A 16,849-nucleotide genomic window follows, 5' to 3' on the forward strand; every position below is an offset into this window, starting at 1 on the left:
GACATCCCAGAACATTCAAACTCGCTCCTAACTTCTGCCTCCCTCTCTCTTCCCCCCCCCCTCTCTCTTCTTCCACCCTCAGGTGACACGTCAGATCCAGGAGCACGAGCAGGGCTCTGCGCTGCGGGAGCAGATGTCAGGGTACAAGCGGATGAGGAGGCAGCACCAGAAGCAGCTGATGGCCCTGGAGAACAAGCTGAAGGCGGAGATGGACGAGCACCAGCTGAGGCTGGACAAGGAGCTGGAGAACCAGAGGAACAGCTTCACCGGGGAGGGGGACAAACTGAGCAAGAAACACCAGGCCATCCTGGAGAAAGAGGTGAGGAGAGGAGAGATAAGGGACTGAGGGCTAGAAACACCAGGCCATCCTGGAAAAAGAGGTGAGGGAGGGAGAGGGAGTGATGGGTGGGAGGTGAAGAATGGATGAGTGAAAGGGGAGAGTGGGAGGGAGAGAGGACGAGACCTAGACGAACAGCTTTGGGGAAGACGGTGGGGCAAGAAGCAGCAGACGATACCGGAGTAAGAGGGAAGGGAGGGATGTACTGGTAGAGAGGAATGAGAGATCAATGGCCATCCTGGCGAAAGAGAGGAGTGAGGGATTAGGCATGGGGGGGTGTTAGAGATACGAGGTGGGGAGGTGAAAGAAGTGGCCTGTATTACCTTTGCAATAATATAATATAGTAATCCACTTTCTATCATGAGAGCTCCATGCAAATACAGGTTGAGGCATTGGTATCCATTTGAACTTCAGCACCAGGATATCATGACAAATTACACTTAAACAGGGGTGCGTAGAGAGCCACCTAATGCATGGGAATAACACGGCATTACAATTGACGTCATCAATTACGTACAGGTGGCCACTGGTAGTCTGGAGAGAGGAGGGGCTCCTGGGTTGAGCGATTGCACCAACACATTTCACTGCTTTTCAACTGAGCTTTCTACCTAATCAGCACCAAGATCAGACTTTTTTTCCTGATCTTTTTTCTGAACCTGTGTGAAGCACGTTCCGTTCATGACGACGACGTGCCTTCAGAAGATGTTACCTAGACAAATTAGCCATGTCGCTGGCTAGCAGTCGCTCAATAGTAGGGGTCTAACGGATCACGGATAATCCGTGATCCGTACGGATCGCCCCCCACGGTTCGGCACGCATGTGTACCGCGGATCAATTGCAAAATTTTAACAAGTAATAATATTACTTAATATATTACTTAATATCTCTTGTAAATCACAATGTAGAGTTGCCATGAAAAGATAGACGTGTAGAGTTGCGTGCTTTGTTTTACTCTAAAGCGCAATGATAGGTTGATAATGCGCAAAAAAAGAATCCGTTGTTTACTCACTACATGTGAAGCTGGGAATCCACAACAACAAGGCTGCGTTCGTAAATTCGCTCTGGAATCTGATCAGCATTCAAGGAACGCCTCTTGTCCAATCAAATTACTTGGTCGACAACTAGGTAGCTCGACAACTTCTGATAATTAAGGCATTTTCATACTGTAACGTCCCGACTTGGACAGTGGTTGAAATAATGACAGATAGCTTCTCTCATGTAATCTGTGCGTTTAATTGTAAACTATCTCATACACAACTTTCTTAGTTCACCGGAGCTCTCTCTCCCAACCGTCTCAACCACACACACAGCACCCGCCCCTCCCCGTGACCTCCACCAATCACAGGGGTGCATTGGCACACAACACAGTAACAGTGCGAACATGAACATGAACTCAAGCATTAATGAACATTAATGAACAGGGTTGCTACAATACCATGTTCAAAATATGCGTTCACTTTATTATTGAGTTAAAAGTGGCATAAAACATGTTTATTCGTCTGCTTTAAAGAGCCCAGTGATTCACTGCTGCAACCAGGCGCCTCCCTCTTTCATATTGCACTACTTATAATTTAAGTTGAATGTGTATTTCAGTATAATATGTAATGTTTGAGTGTAGAATATGTTTTATACAGTATATCTCAAAAGTGAGTACACCCTTTAGATTTTTGCAAATATTCTGTCATATCCTTTCAGGGGATAACACTATCTTAATGAAACTTTGATATAACTTAAAGTAGTCAGTGTGCTGCTTGAATAACAGCATAGATTTATTGTCCATTGAAAATTACTCAGTACACAGCTGTTAATGTCTAAACAGCTGGCAACAAAAGTGAGTACACCCCATAGTGAACATGTCTAAATTGTGCCCAAAGTGTCAATATTTTGTGTGACCACCATTGTTATCTAGCACTGCTTTAACCCTCCTGGGCATGGAATTCACCAGAGCTGCACAGGTTGCTTCTGGAATCTTCTTCCACTCCTCCATGACGACATCACGGAGCCCACGGATGTTGGACACCTTGCACTCCTCCACCTTCCTCTTGAGCAGGGCTCGACAGTGCGACCATTTCACTCGCAATTGCGACTAAAAATACATCTGTGCGACTAGAGAAATAAATTCACGAGCACACTGTGCGAGTACAGATTTTTTATTTTTTATTTTTATTATTTTTATTTATTTTTATTCTAAAAATAAATCTGCGCGAACCGTGTGGCCACATTTTAAGCCGTCAGCCAGCCCGCTACGACCACGGGAAGTCATGTTAAAAGTGAAGTTACTTCTGTTAAACTGGCGCTAAGCTAACATCGCTAATCGCTAACTCCCTCCTGGGCCTTAAAGAGACAAGCGCCCTTTTCTCATCTCAAGCTTCATTCGCTTCATTAGCTCACCACATCTACAGATTTGGTCCCACACACTCCAGATTTGAACCCAAGGTTACAACCAGGGTTAACTACCCAGGGTAGAAAGTAGAAAGCTCTCAGACCTTCAGAACTCATTGAAAGTAGTGGAGGTACTCCAGAAGTCCAAATGCATCTCTAATCCTAGGAAACCCTAGGAAGCAAGTTGCCTAATGGCATGAAAATGCAACATGTTGTACTTGAGTGTGGCAGAGAGGTGGGACCCCCGGGGATGGTGGTGTGCTAACAGCTAGCCGCCGCAGAGGCACCGTGCTGGGCTGGCCACCTCCACATGTCACCACCCCTGGCAGCATGGGGCTGGGGACTGGTCATCTGGATGTGGGGTAGTTTAATACCCCTAGATGTGGAGTTGTCTGGCCACCGTGTGTGACTGATGTAGCCTGACCCAGCAGCAGGGAGGTGGGCAGCATGGAGACAGACCTTTGCATGGCCTGGCTGGGCTGCTAGCTGACAGACCTAGCCCTAAAGCCTGGCTGGGCTGCTAGCTGCTAGCTGACAGGCATGACATGGATGAATGAATGAACATGCTGCTAACCAGGAGAACTTGACACAGCTAGTTACCATAATACAATGCCATCAACTCTGCGTCTAGTAGGGCTGTAGGCATGGGCCAATGTGTGATTTTGGTGCAAAAATTGCAAAATCACTAATAAAAATGTGTTATAATTACATTTTTCACTGTGCTCCTAAATTTCTTTGTGTGCCCCTAACATTTTTCATTTAGGAGCACATGTGCTCCTAGTGAAAAAGGTTAGCGTAGAGCCCTGCTCTTGAGGATGCCCCACATGTGCTCAATTGGGTTTAGGTCTGGAGACATACTTGGCCAGTGCATCACCTTAACCTTCAGCTTCTTCAGCAAGGCTGTTGTCATCTTGGAGGTGTGTTTAGGGTCAGTATCATGTTGGAAAACTGCCCTAAAAAACGGCCGAGTTTCCGAAGAGAGGGGATCATGCTCTGCTGCAGGATGTCACAGTATATATTGGAATTCATGTGTCCCTCAATGAAATACAGCTCCCCAGTGCCGGCAGCACTCATGCAGCCCCAGACCATGATGCTGCCACCACCATGCTTGACTGTAGGCAAAACACATTTGTCTTGGTACTCCTCACCAGGGTGCCGCCACACACGCCGGACACCATCTGACCCAAACAGGTTTATTTTGGTCTCATCAGACCACAGGACATGGTTCCAGTAACTCATGTTCTTGGATTCATTGTCTTCAGCAAACTGTTTGCGGGCTTTCTTATGCATCGGTTTCAGAAGAGGCTTCTGTCTGGGGCGACGGCCATACAAACCGATTTGATGCAGTGTGCGGCGTATGGTCTGGGCACTGACAGGCTGACATCCCACTTCTGCAACCTCTGCAGCAATGCTGGAAGCACTCGCACGTCTATTTTTGGAAACCAACCTCTGGATATGACGCTGAGCACGTGGACTCAACTTCTTTGGTCGACCCTGGCGAGGCCTGTTCCGAGTGGAACCTGTCCTGGAAAACCGCTGTATGATCTTAGCCACTGTGCTGCAACTCATTTTCAGGGTGTTGGCAATCTTCTTATAGCCAAGGCCATCTTTGTGAAGCGCAATAATCCTTTTTTTCAGCCGCTCAGAGAGTTCCTTGCCATGAGGTGCCATGTTGTCCAGCATTCAGAGAGAATTGTGCCCAAAACACCAAATTTAACAGCCCTGCTTATCATTTACACCTGAATCCTTGTAACACTAACGAGTCACATGACACCAGGGCGGGAAAACAACATCATTGGGCACAATTAGGACATGTTCACTATGGGGTGTACTCACTTTTGTTGCCAGTTGTTTAGACATTAACAGCTGTGTACTGAGTAATTTTCAAAGGACAATAAATCTATACTGTTATTCAAGCAGCACACTGACTACTTTAAGTTATATCAAAGTTTCAGTAGGATAATGTTATCCCCTGAAAGGATATAACAGAATATTTGCAAAAATCTAAAGGGTGTACTCACTTTTGAGATATACTGTGTATATATATATATATATATATATATATATATATATATATATATATATACTGTATATATTACCAGTTTTGACATCTTGAATGTTGTTGGGTTTTTTCACATAATAAAAGTGGTGTTTTTACAGAATTCAAGGAAAAAGCTGTTTTTATACAAAATAAAAATGTTTTGTGTTGATCCGAAAAATTATCCGATCCATGACTCAAAAACCGTGATCCGATCCGTGAGTTAGGTGATCCGTTACACCCCTACTCAATAGTACAGCTTATTAACCATGTCGCTGCCTAGCAGTCACTCAATAGTACAGCTTATTAACCATGTCGCTGCCTAGCAGTCACTCAATAGTACAGCTTATTAACCATGTCGCTGCCTAGCAGTCACTCAATAGCAGGGCTTAAAGTTCTCCGGCACGGTGCCGGATTTCCGGCGCGGGGGAATTTTGAGTAATAAAAAAAAATAATGCTATTTGTTTACATCGTAATTTAAAGAGTCATCTTCAGCAAAGAGACAGTTCCGCCTACCAATAGTATCACATTGCTCAAGCCAACCAACGACTTCTAGCCAATCGGAGGCAGAGTAGTGGGGCGGGCCTTAAGAAGTTTGAATGAGTGTAATGTTAGCTTGTAGAGACTATCTCGCTAACTTTAGTAAGAGTCTATTAAAATGGAAGCCAAGTTTCTTAAACATGGCGAAGACACAGCTATACTAGAACGAGGAGTAAGGAATAAATGGCGCTGGGCATGGATAGAGGAGAGTAGTGACGGGAAGCCTTATGGACGTGGTGTCTCAAACTGAGGGAGCCGGGTGCTTGTTTCTGTACGCCGTGCTCAAAGAAACTCGTCTACGGCAGTATAGTATATACTATAGTATATATATATACATATATATAGTATAGTATATGTGTGGTGGCCTGGGAAAACCCGTCGGATGTCGCTGGCGTTCGTTTGTGGCAAAGAGCAAAAATAGACGGAAATCGCGATTTTGATATTATGTGGTATTCTAGTACTTTGAACTCCATACTACATTATGGTGAATAAACATTTTAATAAAACAAAAGAGAAAGTACTTGTTTTATACCGACGAGGCGAGCAGACTAACACCGCATCACAAGCAGACAAACGAGACCGGCTGATCTGCATAGGCTCCTCCCCCGACCCGGAGGAGAAAGGAGTCGGGGGCAGCATTTCTTACCTTTCACTTTTTTTGACATGATACATTAAAATGCTCATAACTTTTTAAAATAAAGGGCTATCTCAGTCATTCAACCAGTTATGAATAGCTGAGAACTTCTAATTTATGGAAATATAAAAAAATGAAAATGTCAAAATGCCACCATGTGAAGGGTTTTCCCAGGCCACCACACATATAGTATAGTAGTGGGAAGAAGGTTATTGCTCGACATGCCTCAGATCCCGGTCACCAAGCTTCGGTTCGAGCGCTTGCTCATACAACAACCTTGCCGGGAGTGACGGCGACAGGTATCTTCAATGACCGACCGTGTTTGAGAGCAAAAGATCCGAGTGCGCGTTTATAGCTGAACATGATCTGTCTTTCACAATGGCTCAGCCACTCGTCGATTTGTGCAAGAAGCTATCAGAAGACAAAAATGCACTGACAAAGCTGTCCGTTTCCAATAAGCACGCCAGCTATTTAAACACACATGGCCTTGCCCCGGAATTTAAAAAACGGCTGTGTGAAAAGCTTAAAAAAGCAACGTTTTCAATGAATATGGACGAAGCTACTAATCTTAACATGGACAAAATCCTCAATGTCCTTGTTCGATTTTTTTATGATGATCTGGCCAAAGTAACAACACAACACCTAGCCAGCAGGAAAGTAAACATCGCCAACTCAGTCATGAGTCAGCCCTCATGCATGACTGGTCACTAGTCATCAGTATTCTACTTGATGGAGATCTATTGATCTATTGTTATAGTGATAGTGGCTTAATAAGTGATGCAATCAGTTTGGCCTTAAGTGATTTAATCAGTTTGTGACCCCCCTCCCCAAGAAAAAGTTTCAGGCACAGGATTTTTTCCCACTTTAAGCCCTGCAATAGTACAGCTTATTAACCATGTCGCTGGCTAGCAGTCACTACATAGTACAGCGTATTAACCATGTCGCTGGCTAGCAGTCACTCAATAGTACAGCGTATTAACCATGTCGCTGGCTAGCAGTCACTCAATAGTACAGCGTATTAACCATGTCGCTGGCTAGCAGTCACTCAATAGTAGGGGTGGGCATCGATGATCGATTAATTGATCGATAAGGTCTTGGTCGATCACAAAATATTTTGCTCGATAATCGTTAATATATTTATTTATTTATTTATTTTTTATAATAATAATAATAATGGAAATTAGTTTGTCCACGTTATGTGTGAGAAATGAACTTTGCATTTGCCTTCGCATTGAATTTCACAACGCAGTACGGCATGACGGAAGTTCCCGTACGTTAGTGTAACCTGACCTCCAGTCCCAACTCCCGCTGTCCAGTCGCTGACAGCGGGAGTTGGGAGTTTCGTCCAGCAGCCGGTGAACGCCCGGTTGATCGAGTTTCATATTAAAAGTATATCTTCTCGGGGTGTCAGCGCGGTGGTTAAGGGCTCAAAATGACCGTATACTGATGGTGAATTTAGCAATAATAGTCTTATGTTTGTACCACCTCCATAACCGGTGTTATTCACGGGAAAAGCCGGTCAAGGAGGCACCCTTTGCAGGTCAATAACTTTGATTCTCCGGGGGTTAGGAAAATAATTCCAACGTGTCCGGATAGAGTAGAAGACAGGGAATCCAACACTATTTGAATGGAGACGATCCTCCACTCCTATCACCGTGGACACAGCAAGGAGCGAATTCCCGGATATAAATATTCCCTCGCCTCGCTGACAGCGGGAGTTGGGAGTTTCGTCCAGCAGCCGGTGAACGCCCGATTGATCGAGTTTCGTATTAAAAGTATATCTTCTCGGGGTGTCAGTGCGGTGGTTAAGGGCTCAAAATGACCGTATACTGATGGTGAATTTAGCAATAATTAGGGCTGTCCCAAACGACTATTTTTCTAACGATTAATCTAACGATTATTTTGTCGATTAGTCGGTTAGTCTAACGACTAATTTAACGATTAGTCTAACGATTATTTTTTTGCTGTTCGATTAATGTATCACTTAATTTTCCCCAAATAAATGTCAAAAACTTCTCTTATCAACATTTCAGTATTTTATTCAATTATTCTTGCACTGCAGGGCAATATTCCACACAACAAAAAAGATCCTCTCTTTCTTACAGTCCAACATAAAATATAATATTATAAAATATAAAAGTTAACTTCAAGTAAAAGGAAAAGTGCAAGGAATGCAGTAAATTCTGTAAAAAAGTGAAATTCTAACCGGAATACCGTATACTCTCAGTAACAATCTTTAACAATAACAATCTCAACATAAAATATAATATTATAAAATATAAAAGTTAACTTCAAATGTGTTGATCATCTCACGAAAGCCTTGACCCTCCACAATAGCAACAGGTCTCATGTCCTTGACGATCATCTGTAAGATGCTGTTAGAAAGCTGAGCAGCCATCTGGGGTGTGCATGGAGTTGTGCTCTTTTTGTGGAAAAAGTTTTCCACACTGCTTTGCTTCCTGAAAATAAAAAAAGCACACATTTCTTATCATGTGTAGGCCCCTTAATTTCCACCTCACTGCTATGTTTAGCCAACATGGCCATTTAGAAGTCTGTCCATCACCACAACACATAGCTAGCTAGTAGCTACATGGCTAGCTAACTTTACTCTCGCTGCTATGTTATGATTAGCTAAATTGATGCTAACGTAGCATGCGAGCTACGAGCTAGATAACGTACAGTAGGTGCGAGCACCACAATAACAATAGGCTAGTAAGGCTACCGTAGCTAGCCAGCTACATAGCTAACGTTACTCTCGCTGCTATGTTATGATTAGCTACATTGATGCTAACGTAGCATGCGAGCTACGAGCTAGATAACGTACAGTAGGTGCGAGCACCACAATAACAATAGGCTAGTAAGGCTACCGTAGCTAGCCAGCTAGTAGCTATCCATTTTTCACTGATACACGGCCGGAAAAGTGAACAGAAATACAACGCTGACTTACGGTGCTAGCTTGCGGCTGTCTTCACAAAGCGCTCCAGGATGCTTTCGCTTGAGGTGCTCGTTCATTGCAGTCGTACTGCTGTGATAGGCCAATTCATTTTTGCACAGTTTACAGACCACCACATTGCCATTGGTTTCTTTTTTTGTAAAGTACTCCCATACTTTGGACGATCGTGGGCGAAGTCTTTTAGCCGCCGGCTCTGCCTCCGTGTTTGCGCTGGTCGCAGCCATTTTGTTTTTTACGACTAACCGACGCATTTTACGGCAACCGACGTATTGACGTAATCGATGACGTCGATGACGTCGAATAATCGTAACAGCCCTAGCAATAATAGTCTTATGTTTGTACCACCTCCATAACCGGTGTTATTCACGGGAAAAGCCGGTCAAGGAGGCACCCTTTGCAGGTCAATAACTTTGATTCTCCGGGGGTTATGATAATAATTCCAACGTGTCCGGATAGAGTAGAAGACAGGGAATCCAACACTATTTGAATTTAGGCTACTCAGTACTCACTGCCTTGTTTAAGAGGATTGTTATCTGACTGTAGTGTCTAGTTAATGTGAATGAATGAATGTGTGCATTGTGCAATTCTGCAATAGCAACACAAGGAAAACATGTTTGTTATTTCTGCCCTAGTTTTTTTTTTTTTTTTTTATGAAAAAAAACCTTATTGATTAATCGATAATTGATCGTTAATTCGTTACGATGATCGAACAAAAAATGTTGATCGTTTGCCCACCCCTACTCAATAGTACAGCGTATTAACCATGTCGCTGGCTAGCAGTCACTCAATAGTACAGCTTATTAACCATGTCGCTGCCTAGCAGTCACTCAATAGTACAGCTTATTAACCAGGCCAAGAGAGGCTGACGACAGGCACCAGGCAGGGCTGTCCTTGAGGAAGAGGCGAGGGAGTGTGGGAGAAAAGAAAGTAAAGTGGTAGTAAGAGTACCTGGTTCTTTCCTTCCTCCTCACTTCCTCTCTCTCTCTCTCTCTCTCTCTCTCTCATTCTCTTCCTCTCTCTCTCTCCTTTCCTCTCCCTTTCTCTCTCCTTTCCGCTCTCTCTCTCCCTTCTTCTCTCTCCAGATAAAGGCGGCCCTAGCGGAGGAGAAGAAGTTTCAGCAGCACATCCTTGGCCAGCAGAAGAAAGAGCTGACCAGTTTGCTTGAGTCTCAGAAGCGCCAGTACCGCCAGCGCAAAGACCAGCTCAAAGAGGTACAACTGCGTTAACAGCCATAAAGCATAAACCCTCAGGTCTCCTTTATTCACTGCTTCACAGTTTGGAACGGTCATAGGCGCTGCTCTGTAATTCTTCCCTCTCTAGTCTCACACTTTCAGTCTTTCAGATGCCGAGCAAGAATCAGGTCTTTTCTCAACGGTTAGGCAATCAATTCCTTTCCTCTCCTCCGTCCTCCATTTGCTTCTTCCTCTTCTAAAATAAAAATAAAAAGCATCTGAGTAGGATATCTATGGATGTCTACCTAGAATTGGGGGCGGCGGTAGCCTAGAGGTTAGAGAGGCCGGCTAGCTATTCGGAAGGTCGCTGGTTCGACGCCGGCCTCAGGTGGGAGCTGCATGTGAGCCGGTGAACTGGACGGTTGCTGGCGTTATATCTGAGGTGCCTATTACTGCCGTTGTGTCCTTGAGCAAGGCACTTAACCCCTAATTGCCCCAGGGGCACCGACTATGGTCGACCCTGTGCCTAGAGCAAAAAATACCAGATTATTTAGTAGTATTTCTTATTCTCCTCCGGTGCATGTTGAGTAAGTAGCAGGCAGAGGACAGAGGAGAGGGCATGAGGAGTTGAGTTTCTTTTCCATTGAGGAAGGGCCTCAGTCACTGTTCAACTGGGAGCCACTGGCTGTTGACCCCCCCTCCTCCCCTCAGGAGCTCAATGACAACCAGTCCAACATCCAAGCGGGGAGAAGCAGGAGTGGCTGGTGTCGCACTCTAACCCTTCCCCCTGTCCCTAGGAGCTGAATGAGAACCAGTCCACCCCTAAGAGGGAGAAGCAGGAGTGGCTGGTGCGTCAGAAGGAGTGTCTTCAGCAGCTGCAGGCGGAAGAGGAGGCGGGGTTGCTACGGCGACAGAGGCAATACTACGAGCTGCAGTGTCGCCAGTACAAGAGGAAGATGCTGTTGGCGCGCCACAACCTGGAGCAGGACCTCCTGAGAGAGGTAGGCTGCAGCCCTGACTCTGGAGAGAAGGCCTCAGGAGCTAGGTCTGGTTCACACCCAAACCCATTCACCACCTCGTTTGAAATCCAATTGATATTTGCGTGACATGAAATGTAAAAAGTAATAAGGGCAGTTTATGCCAGACACCCCTCAAACCTCACGCTCACTTCTATAAGGAGGAGTGGGCAAGAATATCTCAAACAGACGTCGGAGACTGATTAGTGGATATACAAGACCTTTACTCCAAGTTAGTGCTGCTAATGGAGGTGCCACAAGCTATTGACCTGGACTTTTTTCTTTATAATTTAGTTTTCCTACTACACGCATGATTCCCTCTAAACCAACATATGGAATAGGTAAATATAAACATGTTATGTCAGATAAAAAAAAGTTCTGATTAAATAAAGATTTCAAGTAAAAACGAAACAATTCTATGGTTGCGCAAGGGGTTCACATACTTTCAAGCATCAATGTATGTCTGAAAACAGAAACTTACATTTCTATACACAATTCCATCCTGAGGGAGCAGCAATGTAGCATGATGACACCATGTGGATTTGGACCACTTACGAGTTTGTTGAGATTAACTCAAGTTGTTCAAAGCATGTGATGTCATGTGCTGTTGATGACGTTCTACTGTATGTTTTACCATATATGGTCATGAAGACACCTTGGCCCCTCTTCAAGATCAAAGATGCCAGGTGTCATCTGAGACCCCACAACAAATAGAAACGCAAAAAAAAACGGAACAAATATATTCCTTTAAAATAATTCCTCTTGTCCTGGTCTTTGACGGGATTAGTATTATCTGGTGACCTCATGTCATTTAGAAATTACCCCCAGACGTCTGTGTTTCATGTGGTGCATTCGCACTGGATAATCTAAGTCTGTGTTTTACTGGAATGTATTGCCATTGCCCCCTGATATGATGTCATGGCTCTGTGTAACATCCGCAGGACGTCTGAGTTCCATGAACGTCCTCTGTAATTATTACACATTTCCAGAGGTCCTGCAGATAATACGAGCCTAATCCCGTCCGAATAGGGCTTATGTCTCCATAACTGGAGAGTCTGGCAACTAAACCCCCCACCACACCTCGCTCCTCATCCCTCTACCTCACTCTACGCGTGTACCACTCCCCCCTCCAGGACCTCAACAAGAAGCAGACCCAGAAGGACCTGGAGTGTGCCATGCTGCTGCGGCACCATGAGTCCACTCAGGAGCTGGAGTTCCGTCAGCTGGGCTCGGTCCAGCGCACCCGGGCCGACCTGATCCGGACGCAGCACCAGACAGAGCTGACCAACCAGATGGAGTACAACAAGAGGCGGGAGCAGGAGCTGCGTCAGAAACACACAGTCGAGGTCCGCCAGCAGCCCAAGAGCCTCAAGGTGAGAGGCCCAGTGGACGGTGGCCACCGGGGGGCGACCTAGAGGGAACTATATGAGGACTAGACGGAACTGTATGAGGACTAGAGGGAACTGTATGAGGACTAGAGGGAACCGTATGAGGACTAGAGGACTGTATGAGGACTAGAGGAACTGTATGAGGACTAGAGGGAACCGTATGAGGACTAGAGGACTGTATGAGGACTAGAGAACTGTATGAGGACTAGAGGACTGTATGAGGACTAGAGGAACTGTATGAGGACTAGAGGGAACTGTATGAGGACTAGAGGAACTGTATGAGGACTAGAGGGAACTGTATGAGGACTAGAGGACTGTATGAGGACTAGAGGACTGTATGAGGACTAGAGGACTGTATGAGGACTAGAGGGAACCGTATGAGGACTAGAGGACTGTATGAGGACTAGAGAACTGTATGAGGACTAGAGGACTGTATGAGGACTAGAGGGAACTGTATGAGGACTAGAGGACTGTATGAGGACTAGAGGACTGTATGAGGACTAGAGAACTGTATGAGGACTAGAGGGAACTGTATGAGGACTAGAGAACTGTATGAGGACTAGAGGACTGTATGAGGACTAGAGGAACTGTATGACGACTAGAGGACTAGAGAGAACTGTATGAGGACTAGAGGACTAGAGAGAACTGTATGAGGACTAGAGGAACTGTATGAGGACTAGAGGAACTGTATGAGGACTAGAGGACTGTATGAGGACTAGAGGACTAGAGGAACTGTATGAGGGCTAGAGAACTGTATGAGGACTAGAGAACTGTATGAGGACTAGAGGACTGTATGAGGACTAGAGGACTGTATGAGGACTAGAGGACTGTATGAGGACTAGAGGACTGTATGACGACTAGAGGACTGTATGAGGTCTAGAGGGAACTATATGAAGACTAGAAAGAATATTGTGATGGACTTGGAGAGGATGACCGTGTTCCAAAATGCATTCTTGCACTCTATTATAGAGTGAACACCAAGTACAGTGTATACTCTAGATAGAGTGCAAGAACGCTTTTTGGAACGCAGTCAATATTTCAGGGACATTGAGGGACTTTTGAGGGGACAGTGAGCAGATTGCTTTGGCACCAGAAGGTGACCGCACTGGGACAGCGTGGAGATGAAGAGGACATTTCCAGGGATTACCGTGACAAGGTCACACGTACCCGACATGTCGTCCATCGCTCCCCTCACCAACACACTTTTTCTTTCTCCCCCCCCTCCCTCCAGTCCAAGGAACTCCAGATCAAGCGTCAGTTCCAGGACACGTGTAAGATCCAGACCCGTCAGTACAAGGCGCTGAGGAACCACCTGCTGGAGAGCACTCCCAAGGCCGACCACAAGGCGGTGCTCAAGAGGCTCAAGGAGGAGCAGACGCGTAAGCTGGCCATCTTGGCCGAGCAGTACGACCACTCCATCAACGACATGCTGTCCACACAGGCTGTGAGTAAGGCAAGGACCCTACCGCACACCTTCTACACCACACACTCAAACACACACAGACACACCCAGCATCCAACAAATACACCAACAAGACCACACAATATACAAACTCCTAAAACTGTCAGGATGAACCACGACCAAGCCGCCAGCTTAATGAGACTCAATGTAGAATCCTAGCAACAAAAGGACACCTCCCAGATGGGAGTCTCTTCTAAATCTACACACATAGGAGTACAAATTACAGCCCTTGATTTATTGTTAATCTATTGCTAATTGTTAAAAGTTTTTTGGGGTTATTGTTTTTTGTGTGTGGGGTATTTCCACTACTTTTTATATTTGTAATGGATAGAGACAGTAGAGAAAGACAAAGTAAAGAGGAGGGGAGGGGAGGGGAGAGGAGAGGGCCTGTCAGCCAGGCGTGGGCAGGTTACGAACCCATGCCGACACGGGCAATATGTGTACACTGTCGGACGAGGTGCTCCCCCCCCAGACCACCAGACCACCCCAGGCCACGTTGCTAGACCACTGGACCACCCCAGGCCACGGTGCTAGACCACTGGACCACCCCAGGCCATGGTGCTAGACCACTGGACCATCCCAGACCACTGGACCACCCCAGGCCATGGTGCTAGACCACTGGACCACCCCAGGCCATGATGCTAGACCAATGGACCACCCCAGGCCATGGTGCTAGACCACTGGACCACCCCAGGCCATGGTGCTAGACCACCAGACCACCCAAGGCCATGGTGCTAGAACACTGGACCACCCTAGGCCATGGTGCTAGACCACTGAACCACCCCAGGCCATGGTACTAGACTACGTGACCACCCCAGGCCACGGTGCTAGACCACTGGACCACCCCAGGCCATGGTGCTAGACCACTGCACCACCCCATGCCATGGTGCTAGACCACTGGACCACCCCAGGCCATGGTGCTAGACCACCGGACCACCCCAGACCATGGTGCTAGACCACCAGACCACCCCAGGCCATGGTGCTAGACCACTGGACCACCCCAGGCCACGGTGCTAGACCACTGGACCACCCCAGGCCATGGTGCTAGACCACTGGACCACCCCAGGCCATGGTGCTAGACCACTGGACCACCCCAGGCCATGGTGCTAGACCACCGGACCACCCCAGACCATGGTGCTAGACCACCAGACCACCCCAGACCATGGTGCTAGACCACCAGACCACCCCAGGTCCATAATCTGATGTCCAGCCCCCACCTCTCTCTCTCCCCTGCAGCTGCGGCTGGATGAGACCCAGGAGGCGGAGTACCAGGTGTTGCGGATGCAGCTGCAGCAGGAGCTGGAGCTGCTGAACGCCTACCAGAGCAAGATCAAGATCCACACGGACACCCAGCACGAGAGGGAGGCCAAGGACCTGGAGCAGAGGGTGTCCATCCGCAGGGCGCTGCTGGAGCAGAGGGTATCTACCTGGGGGGGGGTTGTTGTCTCTCTCTCATTCTGTGTGTGTGTGTTGTCTCTCTCTCATTGTGTGTGTGTGTGTGTGTGTGTGTGTGTGTGTGTGTGTGTGTGTGTGTGTGTGTGTGTGTGTGTGTGTGTGTGTGTGTGTGTGTGTGTGTGTGTGTCTCTCTCTCATTGTGTGTGTGTGTGTGTGTGTGTGTGTGTGTGTGTGTGTGTGTGTGTGTGTGTGTGTGTGTGTGTGTGTGTGTGTGTGTGTGTGTGTGTGTGTGTGTGTGTGTGTGTGTGTGTGTGTGTGTGTGTGTGTGTGTGTGTGTGTGTGTGTGTGTGTGTGTGTGTGTGTGTGTGTGTGTGTGTGTGTGTGTGTGTGTGTGTGTGTGTGTGTGTGTGTGTGTGTGTGTGTGTGTGTGTGTGTGTGTGTGTGTGTGTGTGTGTGTGTGTGTGTGTGTGTGTGTGTGTGTGTGTGTGTGTGTGTGTGTGTGTGTGTGTGTGTGTGTGTGTGTGTGTGTGTGTGTGTGTGTGTGTGTGTGTGTGTGTGTGTGTGTGTGTGTGTGTGTGTGTGTGTGTGTGTGTGTGTGTGTGTGTGTGTGTGTGTGTGTGTGTGTGTGTGTGTGTGTGTGTGTGTGTGTGTGTGTGTGTGTGTGTGTGTGTGTGTGTGTGTGTGTGTGTGTGTGTGTGTGTGTGTGTGTGTGTGTGTGTGTGTGTGTGTGTGTGTGTGTGTGTGTGTGTGTGTGTGTGTGTGTGTGTGTGTGTGTGTGTGTGTGTGTGTGTGTGTGTGTGTGTGTGTGTGTGTGTGTGTGTGTGTGTGTGTGTGTGTGTGTGTGTGTGTGTGGTGTGTGTGTGTGTGTGTGTGTGTGTGTGTGTGTGTGTGTGTGTGTGTGTGTGTGTGTGTGTGTGTGTGTGTGTGTGTGTGTGTGTGTGTGTGTGTGTGTGTGTGTGTGTGTGTGTGTGTGTGTGGTGTGTGTGTGTGTGTGTGTGTGTGTGTGTGTGTGTGTGTGTGTGTGTGTGTGTGTGTGTGTGTGTGTGTGTGTGTGTGTGTGTGTGTGTGTGTGTGTGTGTGTGTGTGTGTGTGTGTGTGTGTGTGTGTGTGTGTGTGTGTGTGTGTGTGTGTGTGTGTGTGTGTGTGTGTGTGAGTGTGTGAGTGTGTGAGTGAGTGTGAGTGAGTGAGGGTGTGGTCTCTGTCATCGGGTGTTCACACCGGCAAAGAACCGTGCCAGTTCGTGTTCGCAAACCAAGTCTGGAACCGGCCAGCGACTTCAGACCGAAACTCAATTGGTTCGGAGCCTGAAAAGTTGGGAACCAGAAAATACAACCAAAAATAGAACCAAAACGTAGAACAGTCACGACGTCAGTGGGTGTGTCATATTCTAGGCTGCAGAGACCAGCAAGAAGGAAGTAGACAAAATGTAATCTAATCTAAATGTAATCATTAGTGATAAAAACAATATCAACATTTTCAATATTCTCTCTATCTTCCTCACATGCTCAGCAAACACACACACACACGCGCTT

The 16,849-nt window shown here is 46.6% G+C and overlaps 1 protein-coding gene across 1 annotated transcript in view; it reads left to right on the top strand.

Annotated features, from left to right (window-relative positions):
* The window catches only part of taok2a (TAO kinase 2a), a gene marked incomplete at its 3' end in the record, with an annotated part of 69,387 nt that overhangs the window by 49,651 nt on the left and 2,887 nt on the right, over window positions 1–16,849 (top strand). The window contains 6 exon segments of the mRNA XM_080524899.1: window positions 83–319; window positions 9,967–10,095; window positions 10,854–11,057; window positions 12,206–12,445; window positions 13,692–13,913; window positions 15,159–15,341. Of these exon segments, the coding sequence (XP_080381025.1) occupies window positions 83–319; window positions 9,967–10,095; window positions 10,854–11,057; window positions 12,206–12,445; window positions 13,692–13,913; window positions 15,159–15,341 (1,215 nt within the window).

This window comes from Nansenia antarctica (assembly GCF_963989245.1).
Source record: "Nansenia antarctica genome assembly, chromosome: 2".
Taxonomy (NCBI): domain Eukaryota; kingdom Metazoa; phylum Chordata; class Actinopteri; order Argentiniformes; family Microstomatidae; genus Nansenia; species Nansenia antarctica.